The 9,663-nt window shown below is 40.8% G+C and overlaps 2 protein-coding genes across 2 annotated transcripts in view; one reads left to right on the top strand and one right to left on the bottom strand.

Moving 5' to 3' along the window:
* The window catches only part of puf60b (poly-U binding splicing factor b), a 14,118-nt gene extending 10,395 nt beyond the window's left edge, over positions 1–3,723 (bottom strand). The window contains exons 1-3 of the mRNA XM_016533303.1: positions 3,632–3,723; positions 2,537–2,619; positions 1,961–2,056 (exon numbers count right to left, since the gene is read on the bottom strand). Coding sequence (XP_016388789.1) covers positions 1,961–2,041 — 81 coding nt within the window. The 5' untranslated portion in view covers positions 2,042–2,056; positions 2,537–2,619; positions 3,632–3,723. The remainder of the gene's footprint in view (positions 1–1,960; positions 2,057–2,536; positions 2,620–3,631) is intronic.
* Positions 3,724–6,820: 3,097 nt separating this feature from the next.
* Positions 6,821–7,483, top strand: LOC107724383 (zinc finger protein 239-like). Its single transcript, XM_016533292.1, has one exon. The coding sequence runs from the start codon at positions 6,821–6,823 to the stop codon at positions 7,481–7,483; it is 663 nt and encodes a 220-aa protein (XP_016388778.1).
* The last annotated feature ends 2,180 nt before the right edge of the window (positions 7,484–9,663 follow it).

Genomic DNA, 9,663 nt, shown 5'->3' with positions numbered 1-9,663 from the left:
AATTTCTGTACAGAGAGGTCACGCAGTGACGTATCGATCTTCTACTGGTCACACGTCTTCACGTGATGCGAATTCGCAGGTCAGAGTTCACCAAACTTGAACTTTGGAACGCAGCGAAATGTGAAATTTTTCGCATGAGCTTGCGTTTCCGGTCTTACGCATTCACATGCGTATGAATGGAAGTCAATGGAACGAAAAGTGCAGTGTGACCGCCCCTTAAGAGCCGATTCTTTGCAGCGAACGAGAAGAGCCGACTCTCGTCGGGGAGAGCCGAATCTTCAGCCGGAGCCTTCTATTTTAGCCCAATTTAGCAATTGTAAATGGTTTGTGTTGGTAAGCAATTTTTTTTATTCAGTGTTTTCATAAAAGCCTTATTTTTATGCATTTTATCGTGTGCAGTGTGAACGCTCTGATCCGTTAACATGGGCGCGGAAAAAATACGCACCACAGATGGCGTTTGTGAACCTGGGGTTACGTTTGTATGCCCGCCCGGTCTGTTCTGTTCTCGTGCTCCATTTAGGCGCTCTGCATTCTGATTGGTTCGGATAGCATACTGCGGGAGGTCGGGGGCGTGGAAAATCGTGCTATAAAGCGATTTAGAAATCGTGCAAGCTCAAATCGCGATTTTATGACGATTTCAATTAATCGCACAGCCCTAGTTATCATACCGTCAAAATCTCATACCGGCCCATGCCTAAAGCCTACAAAATCAAAAAAGCTCCAATCCGACTTATGGAGAAGCATCCTGTGGCATCGACTCTTTTAATTAAGAATCTATTTTAAGATGGAGCTGTGGCACAGCAGTAGAACATCCGCTCTTGACACACTGGAGCAGGTGACGCAGGTTGGAGTTCAGCCGGTGACCTGTACTGATCCCATTCCCCCTCTCTCCCCACTACTTTCCCTCTCATGTCTCTAACAAAGATATAAAAGTCCAAAACACTAGTGATGTGTCGTTCGTGAACGAGCCAGCTCTAAAGGAGCAGTCACACTAGACTTTGAACGTGCGAAATTTTTTCGGACGGCGCTAGCGTTTCCGGTCTTACGCATTCACATGCGTATGAATGGAAGTCAATGGAACGAAAAGTGCAGTGTGACCGCCCCTTAAGAGCCGATTCTTTGCAGCGAACGAGAAGAGCCGACTCTCGTCGGGGAGAGCCGAATCTTCAGCCGGAGCCTTCTATTTTAGCCCAATTTAGCAATTGTAAATGGTTTGTGTTGGTAAGCAATTTTTTTTATTCAGTGTTTTCATAAAAGCCTTATTTTTATGCATTTTTTCGTTACAAAAAAAAACAAAAACACGCGGCTACTCACATGGGAGGATAGACTAGGATCATACCATTATGTGAAAGAAGGAAGGGGGACACATGCTCCGAAGATAGCGAGTGTAGTGGTAAAGGTCAGGTACACAGAGCGAAAGAGAGAGGCGGGGGATCCGGATTTAAATGCAAGTGCGTTGGTTAAGGTAGGAAGACACTGTATTGTTGCAACATCGGTCCCCTCAGAGAGTCTTCTCAAAAACAGGACAAATAATCACAGAGAGCAGAAGTCGCATCAGCACATCCAGCTTGAGGCATCTGATATTTCTGAATGCCAACCTGCACTAAAGACTACTAGTGTCTTAATGTTAAGACTTTTGCCTTTATTTATTTGCTGTGGTTCTGTCTTCAGTTGTTCAGATAAAGTTTTATTTAAAAAGTTAAATAATAGTAACTGTATTTTTTTTAACGAAAAAATGCATAAAAATAAGGCTATTATAAAAACACTGAATAGAAAATTGATTACCAACACACAAACCATTCACGACTGCTAAATTGGGCTAAAATAGAAGGCTCCGAGTGATACCAAATGAAGAGCCATTTGGGAGCCGTAAGAGCCAGCTCTTCTAAGGGAGCCGAGCCGAATCTTTGAAAAGAGCCGGACTTCCCATCACTACAAAACACTAAAGATCTCTTATTACCTTCTGTAGCGCCTCCTGTTGCTCTGGAGTAAGAGGCGGTAATACGAGCTTTGCACCTGTGCCTTGTCCATTCTCCATCATCAGACCTTTGCCTCACTGAGAAATCAATACAATAGACATGGAATGAAAAAGACAGCACATATTCAAGTATTTCCAGACCAGATATTCCATCTATTCAGCAACCATTCGCACATCTGAATTTATGACTTAATCAATCTATAGCATGCCCTAAATAGGTACAAACAGAACATATATCAGGGATGTTCATTTCGGTTATTTTTCCTAACCGACGCTCGTTAACCGATTGTTAACCGACAAGATTATTTTAAATTACAAAGGATAAGTGTCTGTGACCCGTTAAAAATACTAACATTTCTTTCCCAGGGATTAATTTTACATGCGGAAAAAGCAGCAAACAACAGAACATGAGGATTCACATGGTCATCATATCACATCATGCACCTGTAGCGCTTCTGCGAGCGGAGAAAAACATAAAGCTAGGCTATATATATATATATGTTCATCAAAACTAAATGTATTGTAAATTATATGCTAAGGAAAGATTTTGCAGCTTACCTATGAGGCGAACCGTATTACGCCAACCAGGATTGTGAAGTCGTAGAGACTTGCTGGCAAAGCACTCACAATTTTACAATGATCTGTGGTTCAAGGAAATGCACACATCATAATAATTTAAAATCACTGTCCAAGTGCAATAAGAAGAAGCTGTGGATAGCTGACTGACTTTCTTCCATAGAACACAAAATCCTCAGTCACCAATCACATTTACCCAATTCATCTCCTTTTGTGTTCCCCAGGAGAAAGTCAATCATATAGATTTGTAAAAACATAAAAAAAAAAAAAAAAGACAATTCTAGGGGAGCTATGCCTTTAAGCAACTGCTAGTCATTATCATATCTCCAGTATCACTACATTGTCTTTCCTGACAGTAGCATGGTGCTAAAATACTGTATGCTCTTCGTGTTCAATCTAACTTACTACTAGATTATTTCATCTGAAAGATGCAAACTGGTCCAATCAGAATGAAACATAAAACTGCTTCACAAGGAAACAGTATTCATACTGAAAACAGTGTTCACTTAAAAACCGTTACAAGAAACACTGCACAACTGGACAATTCATTGGAACCTCCATTTGCGTTTTGGCTTTTCTGCTATTCTTGGCTTAGCGTAAACACAAAATCATCACTAAAGTGAACTGAGGGTTTTTGCACCTGCAGATAGCTATATATCAACAAAGAAAGGTTAAAGGCACGGCAGTGGCGCGCTTGTACTGGTACATTAACGTTACATCAGCAGCGGTGCTAGCTGACTTACAGCTGTTAAATACACTGATTTAGGCTAGCTGCGCAGGATTCATGAGCTTACTATCTATATGCGTCTCAAACAAACTGTAGCGGTTCCGTAATATAAGGTAAATCCTAGATATCCCCAGAAAAAGCACGAATGAAAAGGAGAGCAATATGCTAGCCTGGTTAGCAATGAACAGAAGCTAGCGAGCCTTCATGCAGGCCTCGTGTATGCACGACTTGAGATATATTGAAACAGTAAGATGTTTATTTCGACTAAACTCACTCAGAGTTAACTATAAGCATGGAGATGTTAAAAATATTTCTATACTGAAGTAAACGTGTTAGGTAATCATCATTACCGCAGTGTTCCGCGTTACCGCCATGTAGTGATCCACATTGAGGACTCTGCAGAAACACAGAGACACAGCGGAACCTGGAGCGGCTCGCTCCTGCCTTCCACTGGACCACTCCGGTCACGTGATCTAGAACAGCCGTTAACAAACGGAACACTTGATACATTTATGAATGTGTTGTTTTAGGCTTATCACATTTGAAAAACGTTTTTACTTTTGAAATATTTCACTTTTTTTTGTTTATTTATGTGGAAAATGTGAGTTTGGAACCAGAAAGACTGGTATTTCAGCCATGACACGCCCCCTGCAGGCTTTAATGTCTCAAACCAGCGGAGCTTACTTCAGCTGCCTTTCCAGTTTTGTAAAAATCACAGAGGATTTCAAAGAAGCGTCTTCTTCTCTGGCGCAATAGCAATCGCTTTCTTATTTAAGTATACTGCCTCCACCAGGTTCAAAATGGGAACGGTTTTAGAGACATCAAGTGTGTACTGGCCACTCTTTTGGTTTAAAGAGATGTGTTTTTCTGGATTACTGTAAGATAAAATATTTGGTACAGTTTTTATAATGTACGTTTAGTTACATTGAGATAACACTGGTACATAGGTATGTATGTACACACAGCTATTAAAGTAAATATAAGCAAGAACAGGAGCTACAAGCTTTGCATCTGTCATATGTAAATTTTGAGGTCCAGAAGTGACAGTATAAAACACTGTCGTGGTGCGTTAGGATTGATAGACAATACCAGTATTTGACTGTTTGTTTAAAACGTTTTTTTTTTTTAATCGTAAAAGAGTTGCTTTTTAGGTGAAATCCTGGCAGAAATGTCCTGTATCTTAGTCAGCTGGTTACCTTAAAGGGGTCATATGATGCTATTTCAACTCGTTTGTAATGGGTTTTAATGTTTATGTCTCGTCGCTCCGGCCGGACACGGCATCAACAGTATGTGAGGGGCGTAACATTTCCGTCTCACGCTTGAGGTATTCGGCCAATCACAACGCACTGGATAGCTGGCCAATCACAGCACACCTCGCTTTTGTGTACTTCGTGTCTGTTCACTTTTGGTTTTAATGCCGTAAATTATTAATGACATGATCTTCGGTGTAGTTAGTAGTTAAATGTGCGGCGACTAAAAGGCTGAAGTGGTGAATGTCATGCTACTGTACTCTCTGAGAACTAACAGCTTCACCTGTAATAAGTAGCCTACTCAATTTGTGCTTCAAGCCAATAAATGCACTGCGAGTAAAATGTAAGCCTGCTGTTACTGACCGGTGCTTTTCAGAGTCTTTGCGGTCCGCAGGAGTATATATTATGCACCTGCTTTCAGACACAGTTGATGTGTTTTACTGCTTGAAGGACCGACGCTAATACCTGGCATGGATTTTCTTCTGGCGGCTATAGAGATACTGACCAACCCATCTGGACACCAGGAGCACTGTGAGTAATTCAGCTTGACCCGATGATTAAGAAATCACATGATCATTTTATTATACGTATATGTTGTACCTAATTACACTGTCTAGTGATTAAGGTGAATGAAGAGAAGCCAGATCCAAGCCCACCTTCTTGTGATCATCCCAGTGTGTTTGGCATTTGTGTGGAGTTAAAAAAAGATGATGATTATAAGAATGAGGAAGCCTCTGAGATGTGTCCAGCCAACCAGGATTCAGCCGTGCTCACAGATTGGGAGGAGCCTGGGATCCCCAAATAAGGTGAAATTGCAAACATCTGTGCTCACAGAGACCACCATGGTGAATTAGGTCACATTTAGTTTGGTTTCCCAACTAGGCACAATAAATCTGTGCAGTGTATCAACTTGGTAAGTTAAGCATAACATAGGTATTACATGATAGCGTGAAAAAATTAAAGATTTTACATTGTTAAAAAAAAAATCCAATAAACTCCAATAAATGCTTATACACTTTATATTCATCAAAGAACACTGAAAGAAAATTATTATGGTTTCTTAAAAAAAAAAAAAAAAAAAAAAAAAGCAGCACAACAAATAATGGATGATTAATGGATGAAGCATTGCCATCACAGGAATAAATTACATTTTAAAATATATTCAAATAGAAAACATATGTAAGACAATAAAAAAAAATCAATAAAAAAATAAAGAATTGTACTCTGTTCTGTAAAATACCCACACATACATATATATACACACACACATAAACATACAATATCCATACATATGTACATATACGGAAACATGTACACATTTACTTATACATATACATACAGAAAACATACTTAAAACACATTTAAAAACACCAGAAAGATAAGTAAATAAAATACAATTTCAGTACTAGTAATTACCCAATTATGAAATAGCTGCAATTAATGCATCCTTGTTGAACAAAAGTGACAATTTCTTTTGAATTTCTTTTGAACAAAAGTGACAATTTCTTTTCTTTTGATTCTTTTTAACAAATCTTACTAACCCCCAATTTTTTAATGCTTATGTATTTTAAAATGCAGTGGGATGCCTTATTTTAAGCGATTTGTTGTCAAGTCCAATTCTATTTTAAAATCAATTGTAAAATATTGCATTGTTCAGGTAACACTCACTGCATGCTTTGTGTCCATTGTCTTTCCTTTTTTTCTTTTTAGAAACTGGTAAAAGGAAAAGGAGTTGCTCAACAAAGAGCACAAAAACAGGAGTCCGCTCTAACAAATCAAATCACCATTGCTTTAAATGCAGACAAAGCTTCAAAACGTCAGTTCACTTTAAAAGACATATACTAGTTCATTCAGGAGAGAGGCCTCATGCTTGCCCTGAATGTAGCAAGAGGTTCATTACGGCCTCTGAACTAAAAGTACATCTGCGTGTTCACTCAGGAGAAAAACACTACCACTGCTCCGAATGTGGAAAGAGCTTTGCTCAGTCAGGGTCCTTTTCTAATCACCGCAGACTTCATAGAAATGAAAAACGCCATCACTGCCTTGAGTGTCACAAGCGTTTCCAGCAACTTATAGATCTACGAATTCACCAAAGGATTCATACGGGAGAGAAGCCGTACATGTGCTCACAATGCTGGAAGGCCTTTACTACATCCGGAGCGTTACGAGTTCACCTAAGAACCCACACTGGTGAAAAACCTTACGAGTGCAAAGAGTGCGGGGAAGACGTTTTGCCAGCTGGGCGGACTTAAAGTTCACAGACGTGCTCATTCAGGAGAGAGGCCTTACATGTGCTCTGTGTGCAAGAAGCGTTTCAAGGGACATGCCAATTTGATCGCACACATGCGCATTCACACAGGAGAAAAGCCTTATCGATGCACCGTATGCAACAAGACGTTCACCGACAACAGGAGACTAAAAGAGCACCAGCCACCTCAATCAGAAGAGAAACCGTTTCGCTGCGGCGTTTGTAGTGAAGCTTTCACCGCTTTCTGTCAACTTAAAGAACACCAGCAGTGTCACAAAGGAGAGAAGCACCATCACTGTACTGAGTGCGGAAAGGCCTTTACGCATTTGTATTTGCTAAGGAGTCACCAGCGTGCACACTCGGATGAGAGACCATATTCCTGCACTGAATGTGGAAAGTGCTTCCGCCGGTCATTTGACCTGAAAATGCATGTGAACACTCACAGTGAAGCACGACCTCATCTTTGCTCTGAGTGTGGAAAGAGCTTCCGCAGGGCTGCAGAGCTTAGGATACATCTGAGAGTACATACGGGAGAAAAGCCTTATCCCTGCTCCGTCTGCGGCATGGGCTTCAAACAGACATCACAACTCAAAGTGCATGAGCGCACTCACACAGGAGAGAGGCCATTCCCCTGCCCGGACTGTAGGAAGACCTTCAAAGACAAGAGAAGCCTGCTTACACACCAGAGAGTGCACCATAAATAAAGAAATTCTTCTATTAATATGATAGATATATATATATATATATATATATATATATGTATTATACAGTATATGTATAATATAGTATATGTATAATATAGAGTGTTGCAGCGGTGAAGTTTTAACATGCTGATCACAGTACAATATGCTCTATGCTACTCTGTTGGCTGTAAGACCTTATTGGGTAAATGCAGATTACTGATGATTTTATTCTTGTTTGTGTCTTACACTGTACACTTAAAGATGCTTTTGGGAGTATGTTCAGGAATATCATATATCTTATAATTATACACCTAGGGTTAATCAGCAAGAAATTAGCTGCTTGACTTTTCTTTGAGAAATTCGTATGGATTTTCAGGGTTTTTTATGCAGATGTAACTAATTTGTACTGTTTATGAAAACAGTGAAGTATTTGAACTTAATATAAATTAATAATTTGTATTTATCTGATATATAATTTATTTTCTTATCCTATTCTAATCATTAAATCATGATAAAACCTTTTGGGTACAATGTAAAGACTTTATTTTACACTTGTATACATTGTAAACTTTTTTTTTTTTTTACATGTATTATAGAACAGTTTTTTGTCTTAATCACATACTTGTCACGCATTGGTGATACAAACTGCACGAGGATGAAGGAGATAGTCGCGTGACAGACACAGTGATGAAGCTGGTATGTGTTTGCAGTATAAGCCACGGTTAAGACAACTGACTCACCCCCTCCTGGGAAGGCGCGTCCCTGCACTGTAACAAAGTCCAACTGAGGAGGGAGGGTGGGGGCTCTGGAGGAGGGTGTGAAGAAAAGGAGAAAGGCAGAAACTAAAAAGTCCAAAAGAGTCCAAGGGGGAGTGGAGGGAAAGCCAGGAGCAGGAGGAGCCAGATGTTGGTCCAGAGAGCAGCCAGGACGAAGCCCCAGGGCGGAGTCGAAGGAGGGAGGAGCCATGGTGGAGAAGGCCTTGATGACACCCTTGGGACGAATGATGGAGACGGAGCCACTGGAGGTGGAGACCCAGATGGAGCCGAGCAGACGGAGAGCCAGGGCGACACCGAGGATCCGGAGGGCCAAGGCGGAGCTGATGGCTCAGGCGACCAAGGTGGAGGTGGGGATCCGGAAGATCACGGCAGAGCCGGAGCGACTGAGGATGAAGGTGGAGTCGGAGGGAAGGAGGAGCCAGACAGAGCCAGAGGAGTGGAGTCCCGAGGCGGCGGATGATCGATGACTGGCCAAGGCGGAGCTGGAGGGACGAGGGAGCCCGGTGGAGCCAGTGGGATGACGGGCCACGGTGGAGACGAGGGAGCTAGGAGCCAAGGCGGAGCCGATGGGTCGAAGGACCGGGGTGGAGTCCAGCACTCGGAGACTGGAGGTCGGAGACAGGGGATTCTCATGCAGGGCCACAGCAGGAATGTCCATGGTGACAGAAGAGTGGGGAAAAAGGCCACAAATAGCCACAAAGCCACAAAAAAAAAACTGTAGTCAGTCCGTTCTTCTGTCACACGTTGGTGATACAAACTGCACGAGGACGAAGGAGATAAACGAAAAGACTTTTAATCAGATAAATCCAGGAGAACAGACACGGAAACCAACTTAACATAGATGGAGAACAGAGGAAGACTAAGGGAGAACTGAAGAGTTATAAGCATGAACCAAACAAAGGGAACTAATGAGATGATTAACAGACAACAGGTGAACAGAATGACATAATCAGGCAAGTCATGGAAAACTAGGTCACAACGGAGAGAACAGAAAACAAGGCATACACGTAACAATACTTTTACACAAATAAATGCTCTCTCTTTTATAAAAGTGAAAGACACTTTTTTTTTACCAAATAGACCTACAAGGACATTCATCTACTGGAAGGACAGGTATTTAAAACATGACAAGCTTACACTTTAAAATTTGTGGGGAAAAAATGACAGATAGAGATGCTTCATGTATAACACTGATATTAGTATATTGATATGTGTACATAAGCATATTTTTCAAGAATACTAGTAAGAAAACTTGCAGGAAAAACAGCAGATTGACATTACATGGATACATTTTCGCTTTTTCTATTTCACATTTATAAATACAATTTGCAATAAAATAAAAACAGAATCCATTTTTACTGATGTGTAATCAAATGATTTTGCTTATCTTAATGAATTCTTTCATGATATTTAGTTGTGTGCCTA

This window comes from Sinocyclocheilus rhinocerous, unplaced genomic scaffold (genome assembly GCF_001515625.1).
Source record: "Sinocyclocheilus rhinocerous isolate Xijiao unplaced genomic scaffold, SAMN03320098_v1.1 scaffold245, whole genome shotgun sequence".
NCBI lineage: Eukaryota > Metazoa > Chordata > Actinopteri > Cypriniformes > Cyprinidae > Sinocyclocheilus > Sinocyclocheilus rhinocerous.
The sequence above is the reverse complement of the archived record's forward strand: the minus strand, read 5'-3'. Positions and strand labels throughout refer to the sequence as shown.